Below are 24,016 nucleotides of genomic sequence, written 5' to 3'. Positions count from 1 at the left end.
ACAGAGCTTCTGATTAAAACAGCTAGTAAATTTTATGTCAGGCCAACCAAGATTAGTTTAAAACTTACAAAAATATGCACATTTTACTAGCATTTATTACAAATTCATCTGAGACCAAAGCGAAACGGAAGTCAAACTAACTGTAAAATAGTCACCCAGCACCTTCGTGCGTACTAAGCGCCTCTAAAAAATAATTATCGTGTTGCTGTTATTTAAGACATTCAGAGCCTTTTAAACAGTTTTAAGACTTCACAACCATCTGAAAAGGCCAAAATGGCAAATATCAACAGTGAGACACCACTAAGAGGTGATTATTTGCTGCTTTAAAAAAGCAGCACTGAACTATAGAGAATATGGTTCTCCCCATGCATGCAACCACCTACAACTTACCCTGTTTGTGCCCCTCCCCTAGCCAGCTCCTGGATCCGCCCCTGCTGCATATATCCTATACAAAATTCTAACTAGCTTAACTACCAAACTAAGTACTTTAACTAAAAAACTAGCTACCTTAACTACAAAAAAACCTTAATTAATAACTTAGTTTAACAAGTCTATGCCATCTTCTGGGCATAGCTAAGCCATAATGCCTCAGGATCATGGCTTATGCCTCAGGATCATGGCTTAATGCCTCAAGATCATGGCTTCAGGATCATGGCTTATGCCTCAGGATCATGGCTAATGCCTCAGGATCATGGCTTATCATGGCTTATCGATTAGAGATTATAAGCGCCTTTTTCGGAGTAGGCGCTTATAATCTCTAATCGATAAGCGCCGTGACGGAGACAGAGCGGTCGAGACTAGACTATAAAGGCATGCATACTTAATGACCCCTATTAATAAGACCACTTTATTGTCTGCTTTTATAAAGACCACCTTCTCAGTGGCGGATCTAGGATTTTAAAAGGGGGTTTCTGAAAATTGGTATAGCTAAATAAGGCATCTGAGATTTTAGAAGCTCTGAGATCGGATTTTAGGCTATTTTTTTTGTTCGCAATAAACTCACTGTAAATAATTATATAGCTAACTGTAGGGCAAATATATGGTGAGTACAAGCTGTGGCTTTGATTGCTCTATTAGAGTAGTTACTTGACTGCTCTATTAGAGTATCTCGATCGTTTTTAATGCAGTGGGAGATGAAAAATGAAGTGTTGCTGATGGTTTAATAGCTATAAATGGTGTTAGTTAAGTGCAACTGCATGCATGCTACTGGTATACAGTTGTTTGCTATAACAAATTGTCAATACAACAATGTTCATGGAATGAGAATGCCACTAAGCTAAATTTAAAAGGGGGTTTCTGTCGAAACCCCAGAAACCCATCTGGATCCGCCACTGCTTCTGCAGTCCAAGGACACATCACATTACATGTAGGTGTACATCAGTGGTAGTATGTAGTGCAATCCCCACAGTATGCACTTTGTTTGCCCTTGTAGTACCTGCTCCAAGTCTCCTCGCCCACCAAACTTCAGCAGTAATTAATCTTTTTTTTTTTTTCTTCTTCTTCTTGCTCTCTCTTAAAATAAGTACTTAGCTATATAAGTAAGTTTATTATTAAATACACATGTAAGTTTTAAAATTATAGGATAGTTCAACTATATACCAAATGTAAATGTATGTAATAACCTTAGCCAGCTAACTTAATTTGATTGTAATTTTATACATTCAATTGTAATTGTAAGTTGTACGTATACTTTTTCTGGCTGTGGACACCAGTTGCCCACAGACCATTAATGCAGGCCTTGCCTGCATTAAAAAGCAGTTAAAATAAAATAAATAAAATAAAATATTTATCCGTTAAGTATATTGTTCATGTTTTTTACATCAAATAATGATAGTTTTTCTCTAGCTCTTTACAAAGGCCACCATTATTCACATTGCAATGATAGCTATAGGTTCCAAAAATCTATACATTTTATGACTTTTCCTAAACAGTTTGGTAAGCTAAAAAGGTTAGGCTCTAAAGGTCATCATCTCCTTATGACAGATTTGTACTTCAACAGGATTAATAATGATTGGAACAGTTTACCCTATAGCTCAGATGTTGTAAATGCTAGATCTATAAATAGCTTTAAATCTCTGACAATTTTCTTATTGATTCTAGATTTATTTTTGTTTAGATACTGTTATTGCTGTAATTATGTAATTGATCCGGTATATAGGCTGTGCCTATACTCTGGACTGTACCTTAATCATAATCATACTGACACTGTGAAAAATGAGGGATATAAGATGGTATTTCCAGTGGCTTATTGAATACAAAAAAGCTTGATATAACCTGTAGTATACTAACAATCACATGTAAGGCTTTAGTTAATGTGTTAAACATACTGAAACCATATATGTGATGGTATAGTGTGTGCATTATATTTGATATAAGCTATTTTAGGTAATGTGGTAAATAAACTGAAACCATATATGTAATAGTATAGTATGCATTATACTAAAGTATAACATGAGTATAATACAGGGTTTATATTAAGGCTTATTTGTATTCAATAAGCCACTGGAAATACCATATTATATCCCACTTTTTTCACAGTGTGAGACCTCATAATGATACGGTAACAGTGTATAGTACTAGCTATGTAGCTATATATACACTTCACTTGCATGGACTATTTTTGTATGACACATTCTATATTTATATGGATAGATGACTTGAGTTAAGTGTGCATGGGAGATGACATATCAACTCCCATGAGATACATGCATGTTTGGAACTTATTCTTTGTACAGGGGTGGTCATTGTTAAAGGTGGGACGGCCACTAAGTTTTACTCTAGAATACTTGTATAATATTATATAATAATTTTGACCATTTTCATTTTCCATTTGTTTCCAGTTTCCATTTCCACTCTTTCAATTCCCTAGCTGCAATAATTGAACTTCAACATCATTTCAAGCATTGAATGGTGCTGGATCAAATTTGAATGGTGCTAGATCAAATTTGAATAGTCACCCCATCAATTTTTAGAACTAAGTTATGATGATAGCTAAATGCTGCATGTGGTGTTTAACCAAGTAAATCATGGTGGCATTATTTTAATATAGTTTGCTAGCTAGCTAGATAAAACATTCATGTAGAATTCTTTCAAATATTTACTTGCACAAAATTGGTAGCAATTTTTACATGAGTAAATATTTGAAAGAATTTATACAATATCAAAAAAGTATTGCTAGCCAAACATCTAGATGTTCAGCTGACAAGTATGTGAATAGTTTTATAATATTGCACAAATTGAGTGGTTATTGATCCTTATTCCTTTCCAAAACTATTATATACCATGTGCACACCTGTGGTTGAGATCAAAAGCACTGCACTGTGGTATATATACCACGGCAAACTGTGGCATACCATGCTTTATAGCTACACTTACCATAATATTATATGGTGTAACTTCACACATTCCGCAAAATCCCTATCTAACCTGTAAACAAGTCTCTAACAACAAGCACTTAAATCAGCCAAGAAATACCCACCTGAGCAAGAAGAATTTTCCATGAGCTTTTGTCTCCTTCATGGATAACTCATGCATAACTCACTAATTGCGAGTAGATGAACGTGGCACTGCTAAAGAGTATAAAAAGTCTGATCCATCAAGGGTTTCTACTAATTTCGATCTTCAACAGGTGCTGTTTCACTATACATTGCTATCTATAATCATTTCATCTACTGGGGTGTAGAATATGAACAATTATAACACAATTACTCAGGATATGTGTGGGGGATCAATACTGGGTCTAGGACTTTTTTCTGCATTCTTCAACATTTCAGTTATACACATGTTTATGACCCCCTGTATTCACAGGTTTTAGCCTTCTCCCAGGTCCCTAGTGGGATAGCATTTAATAATATAACAAAATATATGCGTGAGTGTCCTGTGGGTACTTATGTGTATATTTTTGTCATATCCCTCTGTATTATAGCTAACTGTTAAAAATATATACAGCAATAGCTCATATTTGTATCTGACCTTATATTGTAAATGTATATGACTCCTCACAGCAGATAGTACCTATCAAGACACACGGTAGTGTGTCGTGCGGCCCAAGAAGCCGGCGCGTAACACCCGTAAGTATATTGACAGGAAGAAAGAAAACGCAATTTTCGCACCTCCGTAGCTCTGTGCTGCCTTGATGAAACAAGACGATTTTTGCTTTGGACACTCCATCCACCTTCAGCACTCCACATTCCAAATTTGAGCGAAATCGCTTCAAGCGTTCCCGAGATATGCGACTTCAAAAATTGGCTTAGTTTCTTCGTTTTTTTTCTTCTTATTTTTCTTCCTCTTTTCGCACACTTACAAAAACTGCTATAAAACGCGAACGACATATCCGATCGCCTTGAAATTTGGCACACAGAAGGGGGGTACAAAGGCGCATCTCTGTACCAACTTTGGCTGGAATACGATACACAGCCAAAGAGTTATGAACGATTATTCACGAAAAATAACACCGATATGTTGTCACGCCTACAGGGTAAACCGCGTATGGGACGAAGCTGAAAATCGGTGGGTGAATAGGTTAACTATTGAACCTCAAACTTTTTGTGGTTTGAAAGAAATCTAGCTAAAAAACAGGAAGATACAACGAAAAATCCAACAGTGTGTAACAATTACGCAATCGAGATTAGCTAATAAAAAACGACTGCTTGCCACGCCTACCAGATAAACCGCTTCTTGGGGTAATGCTTTGAAAATCGCTGTACAGATGGAGTTATCATCTTAGAAAGGCTGTTCAATGGTGTAGAAGAATCAGACTTAAAGCCACGGAGTTATAACACGAAATCCAACTTGGTGTAGCAAGTGCGAGATCGAGATACTCTAATAGAGCAGTCATTCTAATAGAGCAGTCATCCTAATAGAGCAGTCACCCGAAGAGAATTGAAGAGATCAGCTAGAAACAAGTAACCTGTATAGAGATCAGCTACAAACAATTCACCCTGTAGAGAGATCAGCTAGAAGAAGTTATCTTGTAGGGATTCATGCAACTATAGAAAGAGATAATTCAGCTAGAAGAAATCACCTTGTAGAGTTCAGCTACAAAGAAACCACAATGTAGAGAGTTCAGCTACAAACAAATCACCCTGTAGAGAGATCAGCTAGAAGAAGTTAACTTGTAGAGAGTTCAGCTACAAAGAAACCATCATGTAGAGAGTTCAGCTGCAAACAAATCACCTGTAGAGAGTTCAGCTACAAACAAATCTCCCTGTAGAGAGATCAGCTAGGAGAAGTTTCCTTGTAGAGAGTTCAGTTACAAAGAAACCACCATGTAGAGAATTCGTTTACAAACTAGTAACCCTGTAGAGACATCAGCTAGAAGAAGTTACCTTGTAAAGAGTTCAGCTACAAAGAAACCATTCTGTAAAGATCTCAGCTGCAAAAAAATCACCTGTACAGAATTCCACTACAAACAAATCACCCTATAGAAAGATCAGCTAGAAGAAGTTACCTCGTAGAGAGTTCAGTTACAAAGAAACCACCATGTAGAGAATTCATTTACAAACTAGTGACCCTGTAGAGACATCAGCTAGAAGAAATTACCTTGTAAAGAGTTCAGTTACATAGAAACCATTCTGTAAAGAGCTCAGCTGCAAACAAATCACCTGTACAGAATTCAGCTACAAACAAATCACCCTAGCTGTAGAGAGATCAGCTAGAAGAAGTTACCTTGTTGATAGTTCAACTACAAGCAAATCACCCTGCAGAGAGATCAGCTAGAAGAAGTTACCTTGTACAGAGTTCAGCTACAAAGAAACCATCATGTGGAGAGTTCAGCTGCAAACAAATCACCTGTAGAGAGTTCAGCTACAAACAAATCTCCCTGTAGAGAGATCAGCTAGGAGAAGTTTCCTTGTAGAGAGTTCAGTTACAAAGAAACCACCATGTAGAGAATTCGTTTACAAACTAGTGACCCTGTAGAGACATCAGCTAGAAGAAATTACCTTGTAAAGAGTTCAGCTACAAAGAAACCATTCTGTAAAGAGCTCAGCTGCAAAAAAAATCACCTGTACAGAATTCCACTACAAACAAATCACCCTATAGAAAGATCAGCTAGAAGAAGTTACCTCGTAGAGAGTTCAGTTACAAAGAAACCACCATGTAGAGAATTCATTTACAAACTAGTGACCCTGTAGAGACATCAGTTAGAAGAAATTACCTTGTAAAGAGTTCAGCTACATAGAAACCATTCTGTAAAGAGTTCAGCTGCAAACAAATCACCTGTACAGAATTCAGCTACAAACAAATCACCCTGTAGAGAGATCAGCTAGAAGAAGTTGCCTTGTAGAGAGTTCAGCTACAAAGAAACCATCATGTGGAGAGTTCAGCTGCAAACAAATCACCTGTAGAGAGTTCAGCTAGAAGCAAGTCCCCCTGTAGAGAGTTTAGTTAGAAGAAGTTACCTTGTAGAGAGTTCAGCTACAAAGAAAGCATCATGAAGAGAGTTCAGCTGCAAACAAATCACCTGTAGAGAGTTCAGCTACAAACAAATCACCCTGTAGAAAGATCAGCTAGAAGAAGTCACCTTGTAGACAGTTCAGCTACAAAGAAACCACCATGTAGGGAGTTCAGCTAGAAGAAGTTACCTTGTAGAGAGTTCAGCTACAAAGAAACCATCATGAAGAGAGTTCAGCTGCAAACAAATCTCCCTGTAGAGAGTTTAGTTAGAAGAAGTTACCTTGTAGAGAGTTCATCTACAAAGAAAGCATTCTGTAAAGAGCTCAGCTGCAAACAAATCACCTGTACAGAATTCAGCTACAAACAAATCACCCTGTGGAGAGATTAGCTAGAAGAAATTATCTTGTAGATAGTTCAGCTACAAACAAATTACCCTGTAGAGAGATCAGCTAGAAGAAGTTACCTTGTAGAGAGTTCAGCTACAAATTTAAAGAAACCATCATGTGGAGAGTTCAGCTGCAAACAAATCACCTGTAGAGAGTTCAGCTACAAAGAAACCACCATGTAGGGAGTTCAGCTAGAAGAAGTTACCTTGTAGAGAGTTCAGCTACAAAGAAACCATCATGAAGAGAGTTCAGCTACAAACAAATCACCCTGTAGAGAGATCAGCTAGAAGAAGTTACCTTGTAGAGAGTTCAGCTACAAATTTAAAGAAACCATCATGTGGAGAGTTCAGCTGCAAACAAATCACCTGTAGAGAGTTCAGCTACAAAGAAACCACAATGTAGGGAGTTCAGCTAGAAGAAGTTACCTTGTAAAGAGTTCAGCTACAAAGAAACCACCATATAGAGAATTCAGCTGCAAACAAATCACCCTGTAGAAAAATCAGCTACAAACAAATCACCCTGTAGATAGATCAGCTAGAAGAAGTCACCTTGTAGAAAGTTCAGCTACAAAGAAACCACCATGTAGGGAGTTCAGCTAGAAGAAGTCACCCTGTAGAGAGTTCAGCTACAAAGAAACCACCATGTAGGGAGTTCAGCTAGAAGAAGTTACCTTGTAGAGAGTTCAGCTACAAAGAAACCATTCTGTAAAGAGCACAGCACCAAAAAAATCACCTGTACAGAATCCAGCTACAAACAAATCTCCCTGTAGAGAGATTAGTTAGAAGAAGTTACCTTGTAGAGAGTTCAGCTACAAAGAAACCATTCTGTAAAGAGCACAGCACCAAAAAAATCACCTGTACAGAATCCAGCTACAAATAAATCACCCTGTAGAGAGAACAGCTAGAAGTAGTTACCTTGAAGAGTGTTCAGTTACAAAGAAACCACCATGTAGAGAATTTATTTACAAACTATAGTGACCCTGTAGAGACATCAGCTAGAAGAAGTTACCTTGTAAAGAGTTCAGCTACAAAGAAACCACCATATAGAGAATTCAGCTGCAAACAAATCACCCTGTAGAAAAATCAGCTACAAACAAATCACCCTGTAGATAGATCAGCTAGAAGAAGTCACCTTGTAGAAAGTTCAGCTACAAAGAAACCACCATGTAGGGAGTTCAGCTAGAAGAAGTCACCCTGTAGAGAGTTCAGCTACAAAGAAACCACCATGTAGGGAGTTCAGCTAGAAGAAGTTACCTTGTAGAGAGTTCAGCTACAAAGAAACCATTCTGTAAAGAGCACAGCACCAAAAAAATCACCTGTACAGAATCCAGCTACAAACAAATCTCCCTGTAGAGAGATCAGTTAGAAGAAGTTACCTTGTAGAGAGTTCAGCTACAAAGAAACCATTCTGTAAAGAGCACAGCACCAAAAAAATCACCTGTACAGAATCCAGCTACAAATAAATCACCCTGTAGAGAGAACAGCTAGAAGTAGTTACCTTGAAGAGTGTTCAGTTACAAAGAAACCACCATGTAGAGAATTTATTTACAAACTATAGTGACCCTGTAGAGACATCAGCTAGAAGAAGTTACCTTGTAAAGAGTTCAGCTACAAAGAAATCACTCTGTAAAGAGCTCAGCTGCAAAAAAAATCACCTGTACAGGATTCCACTACAAACAAATCTCCCTGTAGAGAGTTCAGTTAGAAGAAGTTACCTTGTAGAGAGTTCAGCTACAAAGAAACCATTCTGTAAAGAGCTCAGCTGCAAACAAATCACCTGTATAGAATTCAGCTACAAACAAATCACCCCGTAGAGAGATCAGCTAGAAGAAATTACCTTGTAGAGAGTTCAGCTACAGTAAAAAGAAACCACCATATAGAGAGTTCAGCTGCAAAGAAATCACCCTGTAGAAAATTCTGCCACAAACAAATTGCCCTGTAGAAAGATCAGTTAGAAGAAGTTATCTTGTAGAGAGTTCAGCTACAAAGAAACCACCATGTAGAGAGTTCAGCTAGAAGAAATTACCTTGTAGAGAGTTCAGCTACAAAGAAACCATCGTCTAGATAGTTCAGCTGCAAACAAATCACCTGTAGAGAGTTCAGCTACAAACAAATCTCCCTGTAGAGAGATTAGTTAGAAGAAGTTACCTTGTAGAGAGTTCAGCTACAAAGAAACCATTCTGTAAAGAGCACAGCACCAAAAAAATCACCTGTACAGAATCCAGCTACAAATAAATCACCCTGTAGAGAGAACAGCTAGAAGAAGGTACCTTGAAGAGTGTTCAGTTACAAAGAAACCACCATTATGATTATGATTATGATTAAATACGGGTAAAGGCACAGCCTGCATACCCGATCAATGCAGTAATTATACAAAAATAAAAGCAGGCCATAGGCCGGCTTTGGGGTATACAAATACAAAAAGAAGTGAAATCTAATCCAAAACAGCCAAGCTGTAAAAAAGTGTGCGGCCCTCAAAAAGGCTATGGTGAAAAAAGATGTGAAATCCAAGGTGGCGGCCAAGAAATGGCTGTGATGGTAGGTTAATGGTAAAAATTTTAATAATGACAATTCAGGTGAATTTGGTGCCGCTTGGTCAATTGGCACAAAATTCACCTGAATTGTCATTATTAAATTTTTTACCATTAAACTACCATCACAGCCATTTCTTGGCCGCCACCTTGGATTTCACATCTTTTTTCACCATAGCCTTTTTGAGGGCCGCACACTTTTTTACAGCTTGGCTGTTTTGGATTAGATATATAGCTACTGCCAAGTTTCTCTCTGTTCAGTACATTAAAATCAGTTTATCAGTTAAATAAGTACTCATTTCAAAGCACTATTAGTGACGAACACTAATTTTACCTTCCTTCACTGCAAAATCACTTGATTTGTCATCTCAGAATCTTTATACAAAATAGTCACCTCTATCGTTTTGATAGTTTTAAAGCTATTGCAGTTTCTTATAAAGACTTCTCTTCTAAATGGCTAATGACAAGATATACAGTGAGACATTGCTAGAGAGTGGTTATTTGCTATGAAACATTACTACTAAGTAACTAGACTGAATTTGCAATTACCATGCCTATTCCAGAGTGGAACTCCCCTTTAAATAAGTCTGAAAGGAGAAGTCACAACTATAACTTTGTCAGTCGCTATTATCACAAATGACAAGATGCTAACATAAAAGGGTAGCACTTGATGGCTTAAGAGGTAGCAAGGAATGGGAGACTCCAATCCTAACTGGTAACTGATCATCATGATGCCAGCAATAAAAGTGCCTGATATTGTAAATATCATTTTAGATATCACTATGTTAGCTAGATATATATTATGAGGCTTGTGTAAACTTCTTGTTGTTTTGATAGTGAAGACTACCAGACTGGCCATAAGAAGGTAGACAACAGCAGCAACCAGTCTGAACACCAAGCATAGGTAAGGGATATATCCTGGAAGGAGAGAACTTTGATCATCGATCTCCTGATTGGTTCCTGATCCAGAGTAAGCCATTCCAGTCATGTCTGCACCTGTGAACACTTTCAATAAACAATGCTCTTAAAAACCACACTGCTATGTAGTACTGAAACACACTCTGAACTGACGCATCGGTTGCATCTACTAGTATTTATAATCAGTAGAGGAAGCCCTTATAATTATAACACTGCAGACCTGACAGTTCACACAACTTAATTGTCAGGTCTACCACAAACAGGCATTAAAACACATACTGTGACTCTATACATCGCAGTATGGCACAGTGTTCATCTATAGTCTTTTGGCTTCAAAAAATAAATTGTGACAACATGCAAAAGCACATAAAAACTGAAGATATGGGCATAAATTATCCACTCAAACAACAGATCATATCTGCCTATAAGATATTTCCATTTACTGGCTGCAAATTTAAATATATACATATATTCAGTGATTTTCAACTGATTAACTTATGTAGATTCCTTCAGACAAGCTTAACTTGAAAACAGCTAAGGCTACAAGCTATTTTCCTGTTGGATGTCCCTCCAGCTCGACAAGTGCCTTATTCAGCATACTGCAACACAGTACATACAATACATGACTTACTTTGTCTTGCTTTGTATCCCATCTATGATGTGTGAGGGGTTGATTTGCCTTGATTTCTTCACTTTGCAATATTGCTTCTTCCCTTTTCACTAACCGCAACAGCTGCAACGTATCCATGAATTTCTGGGCAAGGTCATCACTGTTTCTTTTATGGACTTACGTTTGTGTCTTGTTTATAATTATCCACTAACAAGCACTAGGTGTGGATTTGTCAGTGGCTTATATTGTATCATGAGAATTGTCTGTAACGTCCAAACAGAGTTGAAACAAAGCAGAATGCCACATTACTTTTCAGCAGAGGCACCCATTTGATTTATTGTTGCTTGTAAATTCGTTGTTGTTACAACGAATTGACAAGCAACAATAAATCAGATTGTGTGACTTTTTCTTCCAACTGTTTTATTGGATCATATTTGTTAAAATACATGCTCGGTTTTTGTGTTATAACTCAATCAGTGTTTGTCCAATTCATGTGCAACCACAAAAACTTAATTAGCATATTACCTTGAGAGGTTAGACAACAAAATTATAATGGTTTATGAATCTTAATCATATTCCTGTCTCAACTACATGACACCGCAATATCTTTCAAACCATACTGAGATGGTTTGTTAGACCATCCATGCACGTGCAAATTTTCAAAACCATACATAAGTGTTTTACCCTGTAGGTTAACAACAAATTAGTCTATTTCTACTTGTCTAAACCACACATGAAACAATTAATGTCATATGTGTATATATTTTATTTACTATTGCCATCATCACTTGGCCCTTTTAGCTATTGAGACAACAATAGCATTCTACGATTTATTTGTGGGTGTTTAGACACTTCAACAGATCTTGATATGTACTTGATGTGGCAGAAATAATCAGAAGATACCGAAAAAGTTGCTAAGAATTGGGAAGACATCATTAAATTATCTATAAGTTTTGAACAGATGTCCACAACTGTCCTTAAGGTTCAATACCTGTTGTCCCTTTCTGAAATGATTGCACTATGTGACCAAGCAAGCAAAAAGATTAAATCATACCAAAGTTATTCGGTTGTACAGAAGTACCGTGATGTGATAAATGAACACCTCAAAGAATATATAATGATGTCAATATACCTAATGGTTCTGGCACAGGTATCACATTATATTGGAGAGTATATTTCCAACACTGATGTCAACACTGAAATTATGTAAGACAATCTCACCTTGTGCAAAGGAGTTGCTTGTTGATGCCAAGGTGGCTCATATTGGTATTAAAGCTCATAGAAGAAGTTACGGTTGATCAACTACTAGTTTTAGAAGGATAGTGTGTATAGTGACATGCACATTTTGACATACAAACTTATGGAGGATTTTATGTAACAAGATAAAGCCTAAGTTTATTATTAATATGTACAGTTGTACTGAATATTAGGGATCAATTAATGGTATTGTTGTGTTTCCTGCCAACAAAAACTAATGTGCCTTTTCATAATTACTTGACAGCGTTGGCTGTATGGGTATAATTAATCAATCCCCTATGCATAGTGACCCATAACACTTTCAACAAAGTAAAAATACGTATGTTTAACAGAAGTAGTCTCTATTTAGTAACTGATTGAACTAACTATCTGACTGACAAACCTGGATATTTTACTGGTGAAATTTTAATATTCATATGGTATGGTAGTGCTGTACAGTGCAGATGATGGACGTTTGGGGTTTAATTCCAAAAATAGCACTAGCTTCACTTTTTTCTTCATGCCAACTAGGTAGTATTGGTTAGGACTAAAAATGCCTTCAGAGCAACCCCAAACCATCCCAACAAGTTTATATTAGCTAAATTTTACATTTTTTTTGTTTAACTTGAATTTTATACAAGGTGACTGCCTGATGTAGCATAACTTGACTGGTTAAAGATATGGGCTTGATTTCTTCATTGTTCGACGTCACTTTTACCCGAGACATGTATTTTTATTTATAGCTGCAATGCATGCACAATTTGAAAACAAGTACTGTATACAGTATAGTAAACCATTAGTTACTCAGTTTTAGGTGGAGGAGGAGAAATCCCCCCCCCCCCAACAGCCCTATAGACTAAACACTGGGAGGAAATATGAGCAGGATGAGTAGTACTGTGAGCAGAGACATCAAAATAGGCAGAATGGCCATGTTGATAACTCCTGTGTTTATGACATGTGGGACTCTTGCAAATCCAGTCACCATTTGTCAACATAGTCATTTTGCAACAATTCTACTATTGTACTTAGAAGATAGCTTTTAAGATTAGCTATATAAAAGAAAATTTTGACCTTTTTGAAAACTAATGACTATGTGGATATGGTGTAGCTGACTAATAGGTATACTCACTAGGATGCCATGCTCTGCTGCTGGCAAGTACCCCGGATATAAAGTATTGGTATATTATAAGTATAATATATCATTACAAACTTTTTTGCACCTTTACATTAATTTTGGAGTTCTATCCTGCCTGTCTATAAGATGCTAAATGACATACTATAATTTATGGCTGTGTGGTTGGTCTAGTCAACATTTTATTCTACAAAGTTCAGGGAAAGTGTTAGAAAGATGCAACTTTTTTTCAAAATAATAGTCAATTCTGCCTATGCACACCCTGCTTCCCTTCACTATACCAGCAACAAAGAAATATGCTGCACTTTATTTATATAGATAGGTAATCCGAAAGCTAACATGTTATATATGTAAATATATACTTATACAGCCTATGCCTCCATATCCCATTCAATGATAAGGAGGCACTGTTGCACAAACCTATATAGCTGAAGCATTTTGTTCTACATACCTTTCATGTCTTAAAAACCTACCATAGCCCAAGTACGTAGGTGAGGATTTGCAATTGATACTTGAACAAATTAATGGTGCCCCATACATGATTAGGGAATTGAATCTGATTGCAAAATAGTATTGTCAAATCCTTATATGATTCCTGGGAGGCAGGGATAAATAATGACTACTGATAGGTGCATATTAATAAAGTAAAAATCTACACAATGTAACCTTTATGTTATGGAACCAGCTGATTAGTAATTTGCAGTTTCCCTAGCCTGGACGGCATGCTCTTGCCAACCATCCCCAGCACAAGATCGTATGTGCTGGACAATTGCAGGCCTGCCAACTCTCAAGGATTTACCGTGAGTCTCACGGTTTCACTACCCTGCTCAAGGGCAGTAGATCGAATCTCACGGATTTCAAATTTAAAGTTGAGACCTTTTTTTTTTTTTTTGGTCTCAGCATAGCATCTACCAGTTTTTTTTACTACACACTGCAATACTACAATAAAGGTACAGAATCTCAAGATTTTTTTACTTTCCAGGTTGGCAAGCCTGCAATTGAACAAAGAAAACTGGACAACTGAATACTCATATGCATCCCTTACTTACTGGATGAAAAAAAAAGCCAGAGAGTTATAAAAGATAGTAGCTTCATGAGCCAATGACAGGTGTAAAAGTGGCATGCTCACCCTCATGAATGTGCTGGCCATACACACAGACATACCAAGTCTCACGCATTGGGCGTGAGTCTCACTCAACTGCATGCAATCTCACACTCACACGCATGGAACTGCTAATCTCACGCATTGCAGAGTGGCTATACTCTTCTTCAACATTTGCCATCAATTACAAGCTCCAAGTCTAACTACATGCACTTATAACTGAATACAGTAATTATACTTATAGGCGCTTGCTTCTATTTTTAAACATTTAAGTTATAAATAGCACTAAAGTAGGCATTAGATCGAGTTTGGTGGGATTACAAGGATGGACTGTGTGGCAGTACTACCATTCATTGTGTGATGGGTTCTATCTAAAGCTGAGAGTTAGCCATGAAGTGACTGCAGCTGAATTTGAGGAAAAGTAGTTTAGCTATCCAACTGCACTAATATAATAGATGCATTAATTTGTTTATGTATTATGGGAACTACCAGCTATTATCCATTACACCATTACATCCTGTAAATGACAATTACTCTATTAACTTGTATGTTGCTTTGTGCATGGTAGCTAACTTGTGCAAAGCCTTCCTAAGATAACAATGGGGGCTCTGTTGCACATTAATTGTAAATCTACATCTTGTCAGGGAAATCTCACTCCTAAGTGATTGTGAACCTTGGCGTCTCTGTACACACGACATACATTTGATATTGTCATGTTCTTTTAAACACAGAAGAGGTGGAGCTGTTTAGGGCTGCACCGATTATAGTGCCGCGATACTGCTGTTTTCATGAAGTATCGGAATCGACCATTATATTGTTGCAGATACCGATTCTTGTCACGTGCACGGAGAATATAATATTGAATCATAACGTGCACCTATCAATGTTTTGCCCCACTACTATGAACACGGGCAGAAGTGGGGGCTAGGCGGGGATTAGTGGGGGAATCGACCTCAAACCGTGCCCCAGGTGGTGGGGTATTTGATGCTACCGTGACGAGGCCACGTAGCCGGGTGTTTCGTGGTCTTTTACTGGGGGATTCCCCCACTAATCCCCGCCTAGCCCCCACTTCTGCCCGTGTTCATAGTAGTGGGGGATTCGACATCAAAAGTAGCCCCAGGTAGTGGGGATAAGAATTTTTAAATGTTCAAATCTCCACCTCTGGCTGCCCGTGTTCATAGTAGTGGGGCAAAACATTGATATGCGCATAACGTTCGTTTACTTGCTGGTAGCACAGTGGATGCCTAAAAGCATCAAGTATAACACTAATAGCTAACTACCAGCAAAATTACTGATCTGTGCTGAAACCTACGTGTGAAAACGCTTTACTGAGAAAAAGATCGATATACTCTAATAGAACAGTCAATAACTCTAATAGAGCAATCAGGTAGAAGTGACTGTTCAGTATTAGAATAAGCACCATTATGATATTATCTACACCTCTCCAGAAGAATACTGGCCGGAATATCCACTGCATGGTTTGCATTTCAGTGACTTCTTTCTTTGTGAATCTTGATTGGTTACTTCATTATAAACATGAACCATACTGAAACCATGTACAAGAATACCATGAAATGCACTATATGATAAATGTGTGCACTATGAAGTAGCTACTTTAAGGTACTTGGTATCGGTACTTGTACTTGCAGATACTTCCCAGCTGAGTACTTAGTACTTGAAGTATCGGTAAAAAGTGGAATCGGTGCAGCCCTAGAGCTGTTGGAGCGAACAAGGGGATTAAAAGTAGGATTCCAAAGGAACATCAGAAACTGTCTTTTATAAGGAGGTTAAATGTAGTGTCCTTTACTTGGAGGGTCCTTTAAGAGAGGTTCCACTGCATACATGTACATGCACCAAACTGATTTTTACCAGACTTGCCAATTGCAAACTAATATAATTATATGCAAAACCATACTACTGTGATTGTGATATACTAAAATATAAACTAAACAATAAACTGCAGTTGGTGATTTCTACTCTATTAGACACCGGCTGTTAACTGCTTGTTACAGAAATTACATGCAAACATTTAAACAGCATTAAAAGTTTTCCCTGAGATGGAATTTGTGGGATTTTGGATATGTTACTCTCCATTAAATTTCACACACACACACACACACACACACACACACACACCCACACACACACCCACACACACACACACACACACACACACACACACACACACACACACACACACCCACACACACACACACACACACGCACGCACACACACACTAATGCCAAAACTACTTTTTTCTGGACACATAGCCTTTTTTTGCATTTGACTACCAGACTATTAATAACGCAGTGTGCTGGCTATTCTCTATATGAGCTGTACATGCACAATATGTAGCATTAACCATCGGTGTGTATATATTTGGCTGTATGTATGTGATCTATAGTCCTATATTATAGATAAATAATGCAACATAACAAGATAATTAATTTACAGAACACAAAATTTCCCATTTGTTAATAAACATACATTAGAGTCTCATTAGTCGGACATTTCAATGGTTCCCAGAAGTTAAATGTATAGTCCTTCTCACTTGATGGTGTTAACATACAATTCCACATCACCTTGGTCATCAGCTCATGCATCAAAAGTGATGGATGGAAACAATCAATCTATACAGTTAAAAGTACCACAGAATTTGTAGGTACAGTACTTACCGTAGACACTACAGCTGGTGTCAAATCGGCAGCTGTTCCATCTAATCCACAAGGTTGAGCCACAACAGCAAAGTCATCATACTTGAGTGCAAACTTATTGATGACCTTAATATATCCACATCACCAGACACACATGCACACATAACGTTATATTGTAATGTTGAACATTAGTTTACCTTTAAAGCTCTCTCGTTATATTGTTTTGTCATATTCCCTATAAGCTCCCTGTGAATTATACATATACAAGTTCAGAAATTTTGAAGTTATGTGTTCACCTGACATGTATTCCTTTGTTTCCAGACTCAAACACACAAACACATTCAATTCCTAGCACCCTATGGACATTTCGGCAATATTCTGATGTAATACCAACATCATAAACCTATTTCAATTTTGGTATTATAATTATTACACATAATAAGAATTTTTTTTAATTTCTTACTTGAGATATGTTAAACAATAGTATGTAATTAACAAATACTTTTGGTATGTTGGCCTGGATTTCTTCCAATAGTTCAGTCAAGTGTTTTTCAACATCATCAGGAGTTAAGAAAGGCACTTCACCAGAGCAGCTAAGCACAATAAGTTAACAGTAGATATCTATTGCTATCAATATTTGTACCCTAAACAAAGATCATTTGCACCAATTAAAATAGTCATAAGCTTCCAGTCATTTTCCATGTCAATGTCAGGGTTCTATATGTAAAAAATTATTCAACATTACATGTATCCTTGAAAGTAACTATACACACACGTACATTTCTTAGTTGTTCCAACAAATATCTCAGTTCATGTTTCACCAAGTTGGGTATCATTGCTCCACCTTGGGCAGCATTTAGTACATCTTTATCAGGTTGATATTGATCAGGAGGACAAACATCTCCATAGCATAGCTACACATAAACATATACTGCTAATAGTATGATCTTTAAATATATTTTGAACATCTCAGGACTAAATAAATGGAAAGTGCAATATTTAGGGAAAAAGCATCCACAATAATGAACAATTTTATTTGTATGTGTACATTGTTTGATGGCATCACATGATGTAATTCTATAGACAAATATAACTAAAATTCCAAAAACTAATTGTTAGTGCAATAATTTGTGATATCATTTCACCAAAATTCTGGTTCATTACCATATCATGGTTTTACAATAATACCAAGTTATCACCCAGCCCTATCAAAGTGTATCAAATATACAGTCATCATACAAGTCATGCAGTTAACAAGGTTCCTATAATCCTACCACATTGCAAGGCGCATGTCAGGGTTGGAACTGGCCATGGGTTGGGTCATCTGGGTCACATTTTGTCAAGGTCAACTGGATCTTCTTGATAAAGTATAATACATCTAGCTGGATTCAGCATTGGAACAAGTCTATTGATTATGGAATCTTCTTTAAAAGTAATGGTGGAAGCTTATCTCCTCAAGATACTTAAAGATATATCATTGCTGCATGGTGAGTACAGTCTGGGTAGAGCATGTAAGCAGTGCAGCCACATATTGAGTTATGAGTATATTTCAGTGCTTGTATAACCCATACCTCAAAAATATATGAGTAGGTATCCCATAATTTCCTATTAGCCAAAGATCTCTGCTACTTTTTAGTGATCACTTATTGGTGCAGCTTTAACATAGAATGAAAAGTAACTACAATTGTCTAGTTAGAGCCATGACCATTTTTGCACATTTAAGTACCCACAAATAAATATTTCCTGTGCTACAGCTTGGTAAATGGATGGATTGCATCCAAATATACACTTTGCTCTCCAAACAATCTTTGAAACAAACATCAACAAATTCACAACAGCAAATCAAATTGCACTATTTAAAATTGGTATGCAGTTTTGAAACAAATCATGACTGTCACTTTCTGAAAATCAAATAGTTTGTATAGGTACTTGGTGAGACTCAACCACACACAGCATTCAAAGAATTAGATATTACTAAGTGCTGTTTCATAACCAGTTGTATGTGCAGCATGATTAATGGAAAACCAAGCTCTGCAAAGTTTTGCATTTAATATACAGTAGACCCTGGTTATCTAGCCCTTGCCTAATTTATTTGAAATCGTCATGTTCCAATAGAGAGATTGTATGGAATTCCATATATAAATGAACTCATTTCATTTATCCAACACTTTAATCATTCCATTAGGTTTGCATTACCAAGAGTCTATACAGTAATCATAGGTTATCTATTTGTTACCCGTGATATAAAACAGAGTACTCTGATCTGCTATTGATACTCTGCGTTGTTCATGTGGAATGTACTATAGTAACACACATGTGCATGCGATGGTAAACTTGTCTGCAAAGAAATAATGCATGTATATGAAGATGAGTTAGCATATGAAATGTCATTACCAAGTTAAATTGTGTATTTGCAGCACAGCTACTAATGGCTAAATGTCAAGCCAACAAGATGAATTCTGTACTTATTGTTAACTTGACGATGAAGCCACCCTTGCAGCCACTGGGCTTCATAGCACTAAATAAGCACCTTCCCAAGCAGAAATACAACCTGCATGAGTGGAGCAAGATTTGCTACAAAGAAGGCATATGGCATCATCTATGTCAGTTAGCATTTATGTCCAACCATTCCTGGTCTATACACTTCATTGACTACACAAGGGGTCAGTGGATAATGTGCTGTACGAGATGTTGTAGCATTGATGTGTGAATTTATGACATTAAAATATAAAGACAGCAAATCTATGAAGCCAATAAGGTGATACCCATAATGAAGAGCTATGCAGCTAATGTAGTTTAAACAAAATAATGGACAAACCATATCAAGAAATTTTGTGTCAGATGGTTAAATGAATGACTAAACTCCGAGAAAAGGTGGTGGTCTTACAGCATGCAGTTATAAAAATATTGTTGTACGTTAGGTGTATTTTAAAGCACCGTGTTGACAAACGATTGCAGTGGTAATACTGTCAAAGTACTGCCTGATCATTCTCAAATGCCAGTATTCACTGTCCATCCATGTGAAGTGTTTCAAATCTGTAGATCATACACTGTAACTAACTGCTGTGTTATGAAAGACACCACATAAAAGTCAATTTCATGAAGTTAGTTGACCATACACGTAACAGTAAAATTAAAAATCACTTATGTTGTAGTTGTATTACACCATTGTATAACAAACATGTGTGGTAAAGCGCTCGTACAGTAATGGATGATTCTGTTGTATTTCATTGGTGTCAGGTATGTGTTGTATACAAATTTATGTTTCCATGCTCTGAATCTTGACTTGGTCAAATCAACTTTCAAGGAGTGATACTGAGATGTGCTAAACTGTCTACATAGTGTGTACATGGAGTATAATTTATTTCCATTGCTTGGTCAGCAGGTTGTTTTCCAGTAAAATTAATGTAAGCTACAGTTATCCATAGAGGGTATAAGAGTTACATATCAAACGTAATGTGCAACCAGTTACCATAAATACAGTACATGTAGCTACTGTGCATGGTACCATTTTCTATGTCTGTGACCTGTATAAACTATCACAAATTATGTATCACTTTATTATATCATTCATGCAATACGTACTTTTAATAAATTGTACTATAAAATCAATAGTACCAGTGCTTCAGCTAAGCAGGTGCACAAAATTTCTAGCAACTCCCTAAAATCAGAGGCACATGCTGAAATTGATAAACCAGCTAATGCAAATCTTAAAATAGTTCATAAGTGTAGAACTGTCTAAATAGAAATGTTACTGCAATGAAATTTGTCCACAAAAGTTGGCATGGTCTTCTGCACTTCAATTTCTTTCAAATTGCATTGAAACATCAAACGAATCAACCTGGAATTTTTCAGTGTGGTTTTTCTGTTAATTGAACTCACCCATAACAATGAAGTAGAATCAACTAGTAGTTTTGTGTTACTACTGAGTTCGAACATGGAGTGCATAGAATATTTGGGTACGGAATTTTGAAATGTACAGTTGCCATTGGAGTATGCAGGTATATTGAATAATATGATATATGCTATAATACACATTTTGATCAGACATGTGAATACAGAACTGTTTTTAGGCCCCAACATGTAGTATATATACTTGTAATGATAGAAGTAACAAGTTTTATTGATGTGCTTTCTATCACCATATATATAATAGCATTCATTATACATACAGTTTAGTTTTACACACTATCACTCATACACATAATCACTTTATGCATATAACTAACCTCACCGACATGAGAGCCAACACTCATCCCCACCAAATCCTTGTTATAATTCCTCAACCAACTGGCAATAGTGTTAGCACCAACATCACCACCAATGGAAAATGACTTGCCCTACACATAAATATTCATGACCAGAATGGTAATGGTCTGTACATGATGACTACCAAACATGATTGTGTGCAATCACAATGAAAGATTGTGAGTACTGTCTATAAAAGTATAGAACAACTCATGTATGTCATACAACTACTGATAAAACCTCTAATAGTAGGTATTCAATATTATTAATAAAAAAATTCTCCCAATACAACCCTGGCCATATCATCCGAACTGCTATGAAGATGAAAACTGATATCGGGTTTGTCCATATGCTGATAAGTAAGTTATGTTTCATTTTGTAAATTATTAGGCCTTGTACTATACACAGAATACTTTGAAGCTTTAAAAATGTACTGTCAGATGGAAGATATTTACTGGTGATTGCTTTAAAGTGTGTAGTTGCTTTGCTCGAGTTAGGATATTCAGCTATACACAACAATGTTCTGACAGTTGTGTCACCAACTCAAAAGTATACACCACTTCAAAGTTGGCATAACAATGTCATAATTGAGACCACAATTCCATGTTTTGCATCCTCCACCTTAGTTGTTTATCTTATACGTATAATAAGCACCTAACCTTTAATCATTTTACTTTACTTGAGATAGCCACTTACCCATGAATGTACACTACTTAATGACACGTGTGCATGCAGTAGGTGAAACGTATTAGCTCACCACAAAGAATGCAATGATCACTGATGTTATGTATATACTTTCATTACATGTACAAACTTACAGCTAGAAGCAACTGCAGATTCAAGACAGTTCAGGTTACTAGTATGAGGAGCCCCAGAGAAAAAAAATTTCAGTTCTGAAGCACTATGCATGCCGAAGTAGCCAATTCCAACCCAATAAACTATATTCTGAGATCAGCAATCAATACTCTATCTAAGCATATAAAAAACAATGGCTGGAATGCCTACTATTTGTTAAAGGATCCATGTATTTGGCTGTCTGCATAGGGGGGAATGACGTGCAGCTCATGGGTGAATGCTCATCATTTGGCCATGGGCGGGGACCCCACAATTTATAGGGCCCCAGGGCAAAATGCCTTCCTTCTTGGCAGCCTCGTGCATGTAACATCAATTGTCATAAGTATAACACTTTTAAACAAGCTTTTTGTCATACTACCATTATCATTATTTTTACAGCTACCTACCCTGTACTCATACAGGTCCAGAACTGGATCCTCGTGCAAGCCCTCAATTCCAAATCCTATACATATTATAGTAGCAAATAAGAGTGTGCACATTTGGATTGCTGTACCTGCAGTAATACTGTCTCCTAAGGCCATCACTACTTTAATATCTTGTGGTCGCAGCTCGTAGACGTTTCTTGCTGGACGCTCTAGCGGGGGTAGTGGAGGGCAAGTGAAGGAGATTGGAGGATAGTCTCCTGTCCGCTCAGCAAGCGTCATCACAATCAATGCTGCAACTATCTGCAAGCTGCAAACCAACTTTGTACCTCTGTTCATGCTCTCGATCTGCTTCGACGGTTAATTGGTTTCCAAAAATTGAAAGTATGCGCGCTTACAGTTTGCTAAACCACGTGATTGTACTTACTTGCTTCTCCCATGAAGAGATGACGTGGAAGTATGAGTGAGCAAGAAGGGGACATTTTTATTGCTAGAAACTTGTAACACTAACAGGTCTATTAAGAAGGTTGATTGATCGCTAAAAGCATTTCAAAATCTTTATTATTATTATTATTATTTATTACAGGTAATTTATAAGGCTAAACAGCCTGTTACACCTGATCAACAGGTAAAAAAAGTACAAGTAGACTAATTACATACATTTATACATAGTGTTAGATGAATATTGGTCAATCAATTTCTTAAAATTTTCATTTGACGAGTATGAGAAAGCCCTTACAATGCATTGCATGTGGCCTCGGTTATTTTGTGGGTAGCTCTTGCCCACATCGTAGTCGCATACTCATGTAGAGGCAGCCCCGCCCTTAAAATGATAACTAGCACTTGTGATAATATTGTACTGCACTAGCAAGTTATAACAACTACTATAAACACTGTGATACTTAACTATCAGTTTAACCCTCCTCAAGTTTGCTTCAGGCTGGTGCTTCTTATAGGGAGATCTATGACAGGAACCCACAGACTCACAACTGCAGGTCAGAATATTATTAACTTATTAACTCTTTACTTGAAGTATACTGCGAAATGGAGCAACAAGTAGTGTAATAAACAAGATTAGCAGATTAGTTGTAAACGTAAGAATCATATATGTCACCAGGTCTGTAGATTGTCATTTACGGATTCCACTCTGAAGTCATGAAATCCAGTTCCTATATATTACATATAGTTTAATTATACCATAAACTATTGGTCTTGACTATATAGCAGTGCAATCATGCAGTGCAATCTAATGACATGTGCATGAATAACTACTGCATAAGCACCAGCACAACCAGGTCTGGCTGGCATATAGGATATAGTTATATAATTAATATGTACGTATGTTTCTTGCTATGTGTTATAGCCACTGGTTCTACTTATGTATAGGATTGTACGTATATGCTGTGTGATGTGTGATATATTCCATGCATTAATTACAGTATAATTGATTGCATGGGTCACCGGCCACCGTATATGTATACTGGGGTTACTTCACAGTTGTATACAGCATGCGCACTCATGCAAATACATTTAATTGTGGGTTTAAATTTTATTGGAGCTATAGCAGTCACATGATAGAGTTGATG

General features: G+C 36.9%; 1 protein-coding gene across 1 annotated transcript; it reads right to left on the bottom strand.

Moving 5' to 3' along the window:
- Window positions 1-16,733: 16,733 nt before the first annotated feature.
- On the bottom strand, window positions 16,734-22,830 carry LOC136264026 (phospholipase B1, membrane-associated-like). Its single transcript, XM_066058701.1, has 10 exons — window positions 22,562-22,830; window positions 22,455-22,510; window positions 21,195-21,305; window positions 17,745-17,879; window positions 17,609-17,682; window positions 17,429-17,558; window positions 17,262-17,368; window positions 17,163-17,211; window positions 16,987-17,091; window positions 16,734-16,941 (listed from the first exon to the last, which is right to left on the bottom strand). Exons 1-10 carry the CDS (start codon window positions 22,767-22,769, stop codon window positions 16,786-16,788), a joined length of 1,131 nt encoding a protein of 376 aa, XP_065914773.1. The 5' UTR covers window positions 22,770-22,830; the 3' UTR covers window positions 16,734-16,785.
- Between the last annotated feature and the right edge of the window lie 1,186 nt (window positions 22,831-24,016).

This window comes from Dysidea avara, chromosome 8, assembly GCF_963678975.1.
Source record: "Dysidea avara chromosome 8, odDysAvar1.4, whole genome shotgun sequence".
Taxonomy (NCBI): domain Eukaryota; kingdom Metazoa; phylum Porifera; class Demospongiae; order Dictyoceratida; family Dysideidae; genus Dysidea; species Dysidea avara.
The sequence above is the reverse complement of the archived record's forward strand: the minus strand, read 5'-3'. Positions and strand labels throughout refer to the sequence as shown.

Excerpts from the sequence above, each read along its gene's own strand:
- LOC136264026 (XM_066058701.1), bottom strand. The coding sequence starts at position 22,769 with ATGAACAGAGGTACAAAGTTGGTTTGCAGCTTGCAGATAGTTGCAGCA. Across the intron at positions 17,559-17,608 it reads GCAAATGATCTTTGTTTAGG|CTGCTCTGGTGAAGTGCCTT; the intron begins GTACAAATATTG and ends TATTGTGCTTAG. Across the intron at positions 16,942-16,986 it reads CACCAGCTGTAGTGTCTACG|ATTGATTGTTTCCATCCATC; the intron begins GTAAGTACTGTA and ends TTAACTGTATAG.